This window comes from Acipenser ruthenus, chromosome 23 (genome assembly GCF_902713425.1).
Source record: "Acipenser ruthenus chromosome 23, fAciRut3.2 maternal haplotype, whole genome shotgun sequence".
NCBI classification, from domain to species: Eukaryota; Metazoa; Chordata; class Actinopteri; order Acipenseriformes; family Acipenseridae; genus Acipenser; species Acipenser ruthenus.
In genome coordinates, this window is record NC_081211.1 from 5178764 (window position 1) to 5192687 (window position 13924).

Consider the following 13924-nt stretch of genomic DNA (forward strand, 5'->3'; position numbering starts at 1 on the left):
TGAAACGTATAATGCATGGGCCACAGTGAATACAACAGAATATGAAGTATTTTAAACGTTCTTATCTGTGATTTTTATAATTGCAAATTATAAAGTAGAACAAGGCGATCGGAGACAGTAGTTAACGTTGTTTCTTGTTAATCCGATTACTAAACAAATGGAACTGTTATCAGAGCGAGGGGGGCGAGAGACACGTTTATCTGCGCCCAGATGTAGATTCATTATTTGACAAGTGAGATCAGCAAGAAAAATCCCGCTAATGTTCGAGAAGATCTGAAAGAACGGGGTTGCATTACCAGTAATCTAATGTAATCCGTTATGACTCCAGTTTTAGAGTACCGTAATGGATGTACCCACTTGCACTTCAAAGAAGAAAACAATCGAACTCTGACTGGCAAGGAAAGTCAAGCAATATTTATTTATTTATGTTCTATTTGTGAGAGTTGATTTTTGAAGAACTGTCCTTACTGAACACTATCAATCAATCAATATTTATTTTATATAGCGCCTTTCATAGTGGACCACCATCACAAAGCGCTTTACAAGATAGTGAGGAAAAACGCATAATACATTAAATACAATGAAATACAGGGCATAGTACATTAAATACAAACAGTAAAAACAAAAATGAAAATACATTAAATACTGACATATTACAATAAATAAAAGGCTAGGATCTGAATTCTAAACATTGTGGATGCGTGTGTCATACAGAATCATACGAATAAGATTGAAAACCTGAAATAGCAATTTAGACAACAGCTAATAACAGATATCAGGCTTAAAGAGCATTGAAAGCAAGAGCGAATAAGCGGGTCTTGAGAATTGATTTGAAGCGAGCGACTGTGGGAGCTACACTCACTAAAGCTGGGGGAGTTCCAGAGAGTCGCGGCCGGGAAGCTGAAAGAGCGCTCTCTGAGTGTGGGGCACTTTTCCTTGGGTATGACAAGCAAGCCTGAGTCAGAGTCCTCAGCTTACTATATTTACAGTGTACATTTATATTTTTATTTTGGTACATATAGTTTACAAACAATGTAAATGAAGACTATAATGTGTATTCAAACTCAGTTAAGTAAAGCCCAATTAAAATAGACGCCACCGCTAGTATAGGTCTATACATTATAAATGGTTGGTCTCAGCTGTGTTAACTGAATGCAATTTTCACTAGACTAGAACACTGATTGACTGTGCTGCCTCTTTCCTCCCGAGACCCCTACAGTGTACAAAACAGAATGTATTCCGTACAGACACCGGGGCCCCGAGGGTTCATTTAACACACACAGCGTCACGCCGTTCTGAGGAAGTTGCCTCAAGACTGACTTTACATTTAACATTTTTTAAACGTGTATAGTGTGTTCTTTATTAACATTTTCTTTTGTTAAGCTTGATAATGTACTTCCATCCGTTCCCAGATGATTCTCCTGCATCCGTTTTCAGAATGCTTCAAAGAAATTTAAAACAATTTTCATACACAGATGCTGCAACAATGTGTTATGTGTGTATGATTAATGCATTTCAACTTTGCATTGAAAAATATATTTAAGAAAGAAAAACATAATCTATAAACCAACCCCACCACAGTCTAAATGCATGCTCGAGGTAATGCATGCACAAACCACAGGTTCTGTTAAGTATCGCCGACACCATGATCGGTGCATTAGCAATTCAAACCCCCTTCACCGCTTCGCATGGTAACTAGCACCCGGGATGCTGGCAGACAGCGAGCGATGTCAGGTGCACACTGACCTCCTTTTGTAATCACAGCATAACAAAGGTTTTAACACAATGCGGTCCCTTTAATGATGACTTAAAAGAGGGAAAGATCAGAGATTGGATTGATAATGGCTCTGCCACCGACAGTCCTGCCCGACGCGACTGTGGGTCAAAAGAATAGGACATGAATCAAAGTGGCACCGCTTTTGACAGTGATGTGTCAAACCATGCCGGCGGCGTCGGAGGCAGATCTTTAACACGAAACATGATCAATAGGTCTGCACAAACTCCGTTTGCACGCTGAAGCGTTTGACGTTTAATCAGACACTTCCAAAAACATTTAAACGCGATTTTTTAAGCTGTAAAATATTTAAGCAAATCTTTTTCACACTTATTAAAGGATATACCATTTTTTAGCACTACAACACTTTAAAAAAATCCTTTGCCATTATTAATAAAAGCCGTAAAATACAGCGCTTTGATTCTGTTGAGTGAAATGTGACTATTCTGCAGTACTTCTACAAAAATACTGATTCAAAAATATATCTTTCAAAGACATAATCATGTGTTGTGTAAAGAACAGTGGGTTTATTTCCAAAATAAAAATACATGTGAAATATAATGCAACTTTCTTTCATCTGTACTTTTTTCTTAAAGGATTGAAAATGAATCCTGTAATTTAATACATTAATAAGCCACGACAGTCTTGTACATAGAAGCCCAATATAAGGTTGACATACTATCTGACTTTGGATCTCGTTATTTCGACTTAGTAAGTCGAAATAACGAGATATTAAGTCCAAATAATGAGATAGTATGTCAACCTTATAATGGAAATTTTAAATGTATTTTTTTAATGTCGGAAATGGGCTTCCATACGTACTTCAGTTTCATGTTGGCATCCAATAGATTTCAGATTCTAAATGCAGCTTCACTTGCAATACAATTGGGATTTGGACCGTGTATTTGCTTATGATAATCAGTGCCTGTTTAAAAGTGTAGGGTCCCTTTAATGGGCTGGCCCCTGAGGATTTGTGTTTCTCCTCGTTCCAGGTACTTATTATAGGTTCAACTGGTGGGAAGAGATTACTGTTAATGTCCTCTCAGCAACGGTGTTTACAACAATGAAACAGCAAGCAATACATTTTATAACACCCCTCTTCCCCTCAATCATCGACATGGTGACTCGGAAAACAAAAGCGGAGGGCAGGATCCTAATTACACAGCGACGGAGGGTTTGAAAGCGCTGAACAGTAAAATGCATGATAGATAGCATCCCGCATTTCCATCCTTTCTCTGCTACTAAACAGAAGACCAATAAAACATCAATCTGCAACTCCCGGTCCTTTAAAGGGGCAGCAGGTTTGAAAATCACGATTCTTACCTTGTATTAGCTTCAGTGCTATTTCCTCAGCGCACCTTATCATAATTTCAGTTATCATTTTGACACAGGCTCTGTCATACTGCTTTATGAAACTGTGAGACTAGAGAATATGTGTTAAAATATTTCCTAATGACACTGGGGGACTCAGATACTCACAGATGAACACAGAGGCCTGGGTATAAAACTAGCAGATAATGGCACTGCCCGGTCTGCCATAATAGCTTCCCCTCACCTTCATCCCTCTCTCTAGAAGAGACAAACTGTGTGCCTAAACTGAGGCTCAGCTGGGAGTCAGATTCAATTCCAGGTCAGTGGATTAACCATTCTTCATTAGAGATGTTTCAAGCTGAAGAAAAATGATTCAAAATTAAAAAACAAAGTCGGGGCGTGAAAGCAAAATAAAGTGAATTCAGATTAGCGAATTTGATTTTGAAACCTCTGAACGGTAGTTGAGACTTTATTAATCCATCAGATTTGAAACATAACAAATAATAAGATCGTGATATAGCTGCAATCAAATTCTAAACCAGTACGAAGATAGGCTGTTCACATTCTAAACAGTGATTAAAAAACAGGCCTTGTTCAAATAAAAAACTGTCTCAAAATCCATCTTTTTTTCTTTTTTTAACAAACATTATTTTATTGTCATTACATGAATATAGCATCCACCAGCTTGTAACAGCAGGTTCTTCCACACATCTAAGAAAATATTCATTCAAACTGATACACTTATTTCACAGTAAAAAAAAATGTGCAAAAAGGAAGACAGAAATACACACAAGATAAAAATGCATCAAAGTCCCCAGTGTTGCCTGGTTTGGTTTAATTTGCCTATTCTAACATAACTTCAAACACTCAATCATAAGCGCTGAGGAAAAACCATAAGAACCCAACTGGAGTATACAAAGGTTTGGGCTCACGCCTTCATCAGTGTGAAGGCTGGTCTGCTTCACTTAGCTTCTTATATTTGAACTAATCACTGTTTACTCCAGGGTTCAGCATTCCTACACTGGAGCCCGTGGATACATATCACTTCCATGGCTAAGCAGGCTAGCCCATTGTGTGCGATGGCATTGGATTTGAGCACGCTGACTTGCAAACTCTGTGTGGCCAAATAAGCTCTGAGCCTTTTATTTCCATGCAAGCTTTTTCACATTGTTGAGTTTCAGCACTATGCCAGAACGACACTATCGACCACATTCACAAAGAATTGTGCAGCTTTTTTTTTTTTTGTATAGCAAAACTGCTTATGTTACAGAACATGCAAGAAACAACTAAGCTGCATGGAAGCTTTTAAATTAACTTTACAAGTTATTTACTTGAATTTTTTTTTCTCAAAAAAACAGGTCATCAGCAGAGCACACATGCTTTGAGATTATGACCACAGATCCCATATGGAGTTGAAACAATCACCAATTACTGTGATTCTATAAACACATTTTTAACATTTAATATGTATTGCTTTAGATGATGAATGTTTCTGTAACTTGTGTCTCGTCAATTTTATTAAGCTTGGAAAACCAAACGAATGATTTTGTAAATTCACATACAACTGGAGTGATTATTATGGTTATGAGGCAAAAGGTCACTGATGAAGGCCATGCTGCCAGAATCGTGTGTATACTTGATATAAGGGTTGGTTTTATGGTAATCGTGATTATCATAATCATTTTGCAGATGATTATCAATAACGGAAAACTCCACTATCTATGCACTACCCTAACACAAAAGGGACCAGCTCATGACTGAGGTTTTATCTTGACAGATTTCTTAGGCACACCACAACTTATGAACTCGCTGATGGAATGCAATTTTCTTTTGCAGGGTTTGGTGCTCTCTCGACACCTTTTGATTTGTGCGAGGCGGGACAGGGCGTGGCGGGACAGGGCGGGGCGGGTCCCTGCTGAGGGCAAAGGGTTGCTTTAATAAATGTGATCCTGAACAAGAACATAAGAACACAAGAAGAATGCATTCGTTTAGATAATGTGATATCTCAAACCCATATCATGTCTTTTAAGACATTAGCAATTTGTTTTTCCTTTAATAAAATAAGGAGGCACTCATTGCACTGTGGAAAATGCAATTCAATTAGTAATTTAGCAGATGCTTTTCTCCAAAGCGTCTTAAGCTGACAAGCAATCCAGCCTAAAATATAACCTAAAATGTATTTATAAATCTAACAGTGCAATTGTACCAAATGCAAGCACTTATCTACTTATGGCAAACTTTACACCTGCTTCAAAATACCCAACCTTACAAAAGCCCACTTTAAAATGGTCCCTAGGCCGGGCATTCTAAGGAGCAGGTTTGACTTTCCTGTTAATGCAGAAGCACATCACAGCTTTCCACAGCAGCTAACTAATTATAGAAGCCAATGTATTCCTTGCCATGTCTAAGGGACTGAACTTGGCCTGCCAGAGCCTGAAGCAGCGTTTCATTCTGCACCACAGCAGCTGGAGAGCTTCTTCCTATAAAGGTTACCCCTTGATTTGGAAGAGTTTACACTGCACAGTTTCTAACAGCAGCCTGCTAATGAAGCAGCATGTGTCCACGACTGCCACTTTGCTTTTCCAGACGGTTAAATATAGGAAAGAGAGAAGCTTGGTGCAACATGCGCTGGGATTTATTTATTTAAAAACTGTAAAGTCACTCCAAATGAGGAGACTGGAGACACAGAGGCCAACATCAAAACCCTTAGATTGGGTTTTAAATACAGACACCATTAAAATGCTCTGGAGCTAAGGAGCTATGAATGGTGGGCTTTGGTAGCGGGTCAGTCTGTGTAGAAATCCATTTAATACACCCTGCTTTACTGAAACGGTATGACAGGGGACCGACACAGGGTTGCTCTTAAAGGACAGGGCTGTCTGTATAATATGGTTCAAATGCTGCAAAGTGAAGAAAGCACAGTACGAGGGACACTGACGCTTACTAAAAGGAGAAGGGACCGGATTTTAGTCAATACCACTTTGCTGGTGCTTTTGCATTTGGGACACAAGGAATCTAGCTGAAACTACGATGGACCATAAAAAATACTGTGAAATAACAGAATTTTTAAACTATACAATTATATTTACAAGCATACACAGGTTCTCTTTTTTGATTACGTATTGCAGCTTTTAGACCTAATTATTTTGATACACCTATCTGATCTATAACTTTAAGCACTAAGTCTAGCTATGAAATACGTTCCAATCATGACAACACAGAAGACACTGACAAATGTCACTTCACGTTCAAAGCTTGCTTCTCATGACAGAACTGTTTGGGGTTTTTCTTTTCCAAAGGAGTTCCTTAAAAGAGAATTAGGCCCAGATGAAAATAGTTTAAAAAGTTATTGAAGGGGTGGTCTAAACTAGGGCAGCAGAGAGTTGGGACAGATCTTAAGAAACTACCTGCTGCTATGGGCCACTATGCTGTGAAAGAGAATGTCAGATTTCTGTTTGATCCTCGACAATAAAGAGATTAATCTGGTCATCAATGGTACTGTGTCTTAGCAACCAGTTTAAGTAGGGCCGCTGGTGTGAAAGCTGCATGGGAATGCTCTCTCTCTCGTTGGATTTAATTTATTTTTTTTTTTTAAATGGTATAGCTCAGTTTTCAACAAAAAAGTAATCTTTCACTTCAGTGGAAAGTATGTAAAAAAAAAAAAAAAAAAAGTTTAATTTAAAAATAAAAATAAATAATACTAGCTGAAATCACATTTTCATTTATTTGTATTTTTCCATCGTTTGACTCTAAGCCCGTATTGAAATATAATCTATATAGGAGCAGCCTCTAAAACATCTGTAAGAGAATGATACTGCCATTGCCATGTGTGCTTTACTTCAGCTGTAGCTCACAGGCAGAGCATTCCTTATTCATGCAGCAGGTTAGACTGTGATTTTTACTTTAAAGGTATTTTCTTTTTATTATTATTATTAGGAGGTGCAAAATTATACTGGAGCTAAAAAAAAACCACATAGAAGCACTGTACATCAGTCCCAGTGCTTTTCTTGGAGCTGCGTGGTCTGCAACACAAACGACAATGGCAAGAGACAGTTTGGAGACAGAATTCCCACAGCAGGGGTCGCTCCTGCTGTTCCCACTCTCTCCAATCGCATCGCTCATCCGCTGGTGTTTCACAGGCTGCCTGTCCCCAGCAGGAATCCACCTAGCATTCTGCACCTCTTTACAGATCTATTATACTTGAGAAAAACAGCTAATCTTGGATTGCTAGACACATGCTATGCACTGTTGTCATCAGATCCCAGCCCACTCACGTTAGTAAGCCCTCTAGAGGTCAATTAACATTTCACTACTACTCATCTCCTCCTCCAGATTTGATATTCAGGAACTTTAAGTTAAATCATACTGACCAATATAACTTTGTAGATTTGGATTAAATTAAAAAACAACATCACCCATGGATCTTTAAAAAGAAAAAAAAATGTATTTCTAAGTCACCGAAAAGGATTTCTATCACAGAAAGGCTTTTGTGTTCACAGGCAGGCACTGCTGTCCCACCTGCGCTGCAGAGAGCTCTGCGCTCCAGCTCAGAGTTTTGCTCTTTTCTCTCGTCTCTCTGTCTCGATCACCGCAGGTTGACAGCGAGAGTGACTGTGAGGACGATCCCCATGAGCAGTATAAAGGGAAGCCAGGTTTTTAGAAAGCCTCCAAAACTGCAAGAGAGGAAGACAAAACAAGCATTAGAATTAACGTCTGCAAGTGAGATTCTCCGTCAAAACCAGAGAGATTCAGCATATTGGTGATCAACACAGATTTGGGTGACATTTTCATGACTGCTCACCCAACGACACCCTACCCTCCAGCTCATCATCTGCCTTGTAAGAGGAATTAGCAGTTGGCGCATAGACTCACATACTGCTATTTTGTAAGCGCAATGGTTTGCAATAATGCCATAAGGTCAATACTCTTTGTAAACTGTTCACTGCTTGAACCTAACCCAAGGAAAAATAAACACAGGTTTGTTCGGTTCAACTCGCCAAGTTCGTCTCTGTTGCGTGATCTTTGAAAAAAACTAAACAAAAAAAAAAAAAAACACTAGAAACTTCTGTTTTAGTACCTCTTAAAATCACATTGATCCCTACACTACTGAATCAAATGATCCACCAATAACCCCTTTACAGTTTCCTGAAATGAGTTCACACGAGTCAGTGAAACTGTATTGCCCCCCATAAAAAAGAGAAGACCAACTTGCTTCTGATCTGCCTCTAAGTGTCCCACTCCCCTCCCTTGCTCTGTTCACACGCACAAAGAACTCCTTTAGAAGAACGCTTTTTGACTCCCCAAACCCCCAATCCGATAGCTGTGAAGGGTTTACATGCGTGACTGGTTTCGAACTGAAATGAAGCAATCCAATCAGCACATGGGATCAACAGCTAGTGAGCAAACAAACAAGTCGACAGAAGTTTGGTTTCTTCACCTGACGTATCTGCTGTAGACCAGGCACAGGAAGCAGAGCTTGACCATGTTCCAGGAGGTGCAGTTATCGTAGCGCATCAGGTTGAGGGCCATTGCCACGTGGGAGTGGCAGTTATCACAGCACAGGTTATGCTGGAAAAAAAAAACAACAGAACTGCTCAAGCACTGAAAAACAAAGCCTGTCTCAGTTCTATAAAACAGTTCTACACATCTGACCCTGGTCGGCATTATTTCACTGTGTAAATCGTATACTGTCACAACTCAGAACTCTATGAACGACTCGCTGTCCCACTCGCATGTAGATCTTCCATTTGCCTTTCTAAAAACAACAGGTGCTAGACCAAGTGGAATTGCAATCCATCACTACATATAAGGCTACCTGCATTATTGAATGATTACATAAAGTTTTGAAAGCATTCTTTTGTTCAAGAAACCAAGAACAGTCTTTAACCATCCATACCGTCCCCACGTGTTGCTACGACTGTGTAAATAACTTACCTGTAATCTTTGCTTCCGTTTCTCTTTTCTACACTTATAACTTAAAAGTCTGTTTCAAAGCTCTTTTTAATGTCTGCTCTAGTGCACTGGGGTTTGAGATCTGTCCTCTAAATCACTGCAAGTAAATAAATAAACATAACAAGTGCTTTGGCTTTTCTGTTCCATACCACATCGTGCTGTGTTACCTGTTTGACAATGCGGGCAATGTGTTATAAAATGCTTTTAATGTACAACTGAACATAGTGAATTTCTAATGTGGCGCAGCAGGAGGGAAGAGGTTAAAGTAGCTGTCACAGCCCCTGGTGGGGCTCCCCTGCATCTATAAACTGTTGGTAATTCTAATGGGAGACGAACAGCAAATTAATGCCATGCAAACCAACTGTTAAATGTCAATGCTCTATAAAGAGTTTTAAATAGCATGCCTTAGTTCAGAGTATTTGACTATGCAAACCTTGTAATAGAATTCAAAGCCCTTGAGACGGCAAATGAATCGTTGAACCAAACGGATACATCTGTAAAGCTATAGAGGCTCTGGTTGACTTCTTAGAGCAGCCAATCAGTCTCCAGATGGCTGTCAGACAGCTGAGGAAATAATTCACGCCTGGGAAAAGAAATGCCTGCACTACTGTGTTTGTTACTCATGCTTTTATTTGTTTATTTTTGCTATTTGTTGCAGAAGTTCTGGGACAAACATGGAGTTTTCATTTTTGTATACAAGCTTTGAGAGAACCAGCGTTGAAAATGCTTTTCATATACACAGCTTGATCTAGTATATAGTTAAGTGTATGGCAAACTACAAAGCAGTAGGGTAATTCAGCAGGTTTCATTCGACTTTATGAAGTAAAATGAGTTAATTCAATAGGGTGATGCAAAACTTTTGGCCACAGCTCCACACACACACACACACACACACACAGAGGAACTCTGTTTATCCACGCGTTTTGGGGGGACATAGGTCCACGGATGTGTGAAATATAGACAGATAAATTAGCTGTCACTGCATGTGACTAGAATTCATGATGAATAAAATACAGAAACTAGTAATGTAAACCAAATTAGCATTTACTGAAGATGCATGCAATACAATATATTACAAAGTCAGAAGAATGTTTTAAAATTAGTTTACTTTGACAGCGTTACTCCTAGCAAAATCAAAATGCGATACACCTCCAACCCTGTTTTTCTGTTACAAAAAAAAAAATACTACAAATCTACAAGATCATAAGACATTTTATGATGGGAATAAGCTATTCAGCCCACCAGAGCTAAGGAATTCCCTAATTTATTCCAAGGATTAATATTGAATAACGGTAGCCAATTGTTTTCTGGGATTTCAAACAAAAAATACAATTCTATTACATTTTTTTAAACTTTAAAACGAAATAAACAAGCCTACTGTGTAATTTAAACTTGTCTTACATTTCAACAAAATACGTACCAACAGAAGTGTTTGTTTTTTTGCCAACAGCTTTTTTAAACAATTCACTGCTGCAAGTCGTTCTTTTGAACCTTGACAAAGTCAAGGGCTTGACAAAGTTTGCTGGGCTTCACTAAGTAACTGCCTCAGGAGAAATAATTTGACAGAATCCTTCTGCTGTTTACACCAAGACATGAATCCTCGCATCTGTAGCGCTGCTGTCTTGGCGTCGACTCCATAGGTTAGACTGATGCATGCGTCTTTGTGTGTGTGTGTGTGTGTGTGTGTGCACCGCGGGCATTAAGTCTACACTGGCAAAAATGTACTGTATTTCAAAGATAAAACTTGTCAGGGAGCCGTGGATAATGTCTTTGTATCAGATGACTTGCTCTGTCCTCTCATTTGTTTGTTAAGTATCTAATTATGTTCTTATGTTCTTAATTCCTGTCCCAGTGCAGCCCCACAGTTGCTTGTTTGGAAATGAAGAATCTAAAAACCACCACTGTGTAAATCACTGAAAGAAAAACTGCAGTTTCATCCCACCTGGATTAGCTCCTCTCAAGATGTTATTTGGATTGAGACATACATTCTGCTATAGTCCTAGTGTCAGTGATCTTTTTGAAAATTGCTATGGCAAGTTGACAGCTTTGTCATGCTAATTCCCAAGCTCCCTAGGCAATAACGTTCAATCTGCACACTTTTTTTTTTTTTTTACCATTCTTTGTTTGTATTCTTCAGATGCATCATTCACAGATGTGTCCCAAGCATTAGGGCTGCTAGCATAGACCTTGTCAGCATCGAGTTTCCAGTACCTGGTGGAACAAGAGACAAGCACTTGCACAACAATCACTCCATTTTAAAAAGAAGTAGATTTATGAACACATTTCTCATTTTCAGAATTGGAATTTAAATATATATCTTTTCGAGGTACATACTTTGTTGGTTTTCCAAAAGCCATGTTGTCTTCCTGTAAAAAAAAAACAAAAAAAACTGTGGGAGCCCCATTTCTAGGCTGATTTTAAGGTCAGTTTTTACTTATCTGTGCAAGTATAACTGAATCTAACTCTTTATCTAAATACAAACTACATTATACTGCTCCAAACCATCAAGGGATTTACAGATGCAAGTATTAAGTACTATAAACCACCAAATCCTGTACTGTAATAATGTCTAACACACATCTAGAGTAATTTTAATGTAAAATAAGTATCAGGTCATATATTGTTTATAGTGGGAATGGGCGGGGTCACAACTGTCCGTCATCCATACGTCAATATGGGTTGTGGTCATCAAGGACCCTAATACAGGCATTGATCACGCATGCTGAAAATCAAAGTGGTTTGATCCTTGTCAATTGATTTTCTTGATGTTGAAAGCTACTGCCTCTGCTTAGTGCAACAGGACATGTGCTTTCCTGTATTTAAAATCCAGCTGCTACATCAGAAACTACTCATGAGTTAACACTGATCAAGGGATTCAAAACACGCAAAAGTGCAGCTGCATTGAGAAAGCATTAGACATTAAACCAACTGAAATGGATAGAATACACTTTCCCAAAGCCCTTATAAAAAGTCCATACGTATTTGTGCTCGCTGCCAAGCTGTAACACATTGCAGCAAAATCAATAGTTGGGTAGTTGGCTACTTTGGACAGCTTATCTTGCAGAAAATAGCTCAGCTTTTTGCTCCCATTAGAATACACAAATATGTTACAAAGCAAAGCAGGAATCCAGTTACGTACATTTCAGAGCCCTTAAATTAGCCATTGGTCTAACTTTGTTAGTTTATGATTTTCTTTCACTGAAATGCATTAAAATTATGTACAGGGGCCAAATGTCTTAAAGTACACAGAGCTAACCCAATAATTACAGCACAGGTTCTGCTATCATTTCGTAGGTCTCATCATTTTCCATTACGGTGAATTTTATTTTTCAATGGGGTCAAAACAGGTCAGTTATAGGAACAGTAGGTAAGCCTGAAAGCAAAGCTTCTGGGAGTTCTTGTAAAAGGAAATAAATAGCCTTTTTTTGAGAAATTACAATCAAATACAAAATAGAAATATGATACTAAAGTCTGGTTGCATTCAGTATGCATTTTATTATGGTCGCATTGTTTGGATTTTAGGTTAGTTCAGACTAGTGGGGTTTGGGTTAGCGAGAGTATACTTCACTTTCGAACCCCTAAAATAAATGTCAGGGACGCAGTTCCCAAGATATAGCCAACAATACCTCCGCCAATCAGGTGTCATTACCATACAAATACAGAATGTATGTATTTTTGCAAGCAGTTCCAAAATTAAAGCCAACTTGCCCAACAGCCAGAACTCACGCAAGAGCAAGGCAAAGTTTACAGGAGATGTTACTAAAAATGTAAAGTGGGACACAGTGGGTGTTATCATTTAAAAGGTTGGTGCGGTAGAACACTATTGCTGAAATACTTTAGTCAGCACTCCAGAGAACTCGGAGCTACAGTTCTACTGTCCCTGCAGAACTAAAGCAATCCCTCGGTTCTACTTACTGAGACAAAGTAAGGTCCAGCAAAATCTCGGATCACACCGGTGGAGGTACACACTCCCATGTGTCCTATTATAGGAAACAGCCATCTAAAAACAGGACAAACGCGGAGTTAAATCATTATTAAAGACCATATGTATAGAACTACGGGCTGCCTGTGTGATGAATGCTTTTTAAACACCTGACATGTCACTGTGAATAAGGCAGCCAGGGCAGCACTGATTGGACAGATGCAGACCGTTCTGAGGGATAGGTGGACATCGTTCCACGATTACTGGCACCAGCTCTTTCTGGGACGTTCAGGGTGGAAAGCAGCAGTGAAACATCTGTGTAGTTTTGTACTCAGAAAGCATTGAACCGAACTCCAGCTACAGACTATAACACTTAGACCTGCTGTCCTCACGAAAAGGCAGATGTAGAATACTAATATTATCAGAAAACACATGTTGTTAACTTGTGTATAAATAATAAAGCAATACATAACAGAGTTATAGGAAGGCGAATGCCTGTGTGAGGCATTTATATATTCACTTTTCATAGTCTGACACTCACTCAGGTCCGTCAGTGGCAGATGTCAATCATTCACAGTGCACTGCACGGACGGCCGACTGACTACTCATTACGCATCCGTGTAGATAGTACTGCACTGTCAAATGTTATTCACAGAACAACGTCACATTAAATTGAATAACACTGTACAATGTGCTGTTGTAGATCCACATATCTGATGACAGCTCCCATGACCAGATCTTGTTACCACAACGAAGCAACAGAATTGCTGAAGTTTAGGTTGATAGCATGACGAGTATATAACTCACGTTAGTACAGGGATGGGGGTCCACACGATGCAGTATGGAAAACGACTCCTCTCCGAGTCCATTTTCTCAAAGCCCCCGTTAAAATGCTTCATCTTGTCTTCCTCAACCACTTCCGCCATAACTAATAATAGCAAATACCTTCCCACTTCCGCTTCCTG

The 13924-nt window shown here is 39.0% G+C and overlaps 1 protein-coding gene across 1 annotated transcript; it reads right to left on the reverse strand.

The window, feature by feature from the left end:
* Positions 1 to 4301: 4301 nt before the first annotated feature.
* On the reverse strand, positions 4302 to 13924 carry LOC117412868 (transmembrane protein 222-like). Its single transcript, XM_058997559.1, has 6 exons — positions 13767 to 13924; positions 12953 to 13037; positions 11372 to 11403; positions 11152 to 11248; positions 8523 to 8653; positions 4302 to 7758 (listed from the first exon to the last, which is right to left on the reverse strand). Exons 1-6 carry the CDS (start codon positions 13883 to 13885, stop codon positions 7671 to 7673), a joined length of 552 nt encoding a protein of 183 aa, XP_058853542.1. The 5' UTR covers positions 13886 to 13924; the 3' UTR covers positions 4302 to 7670.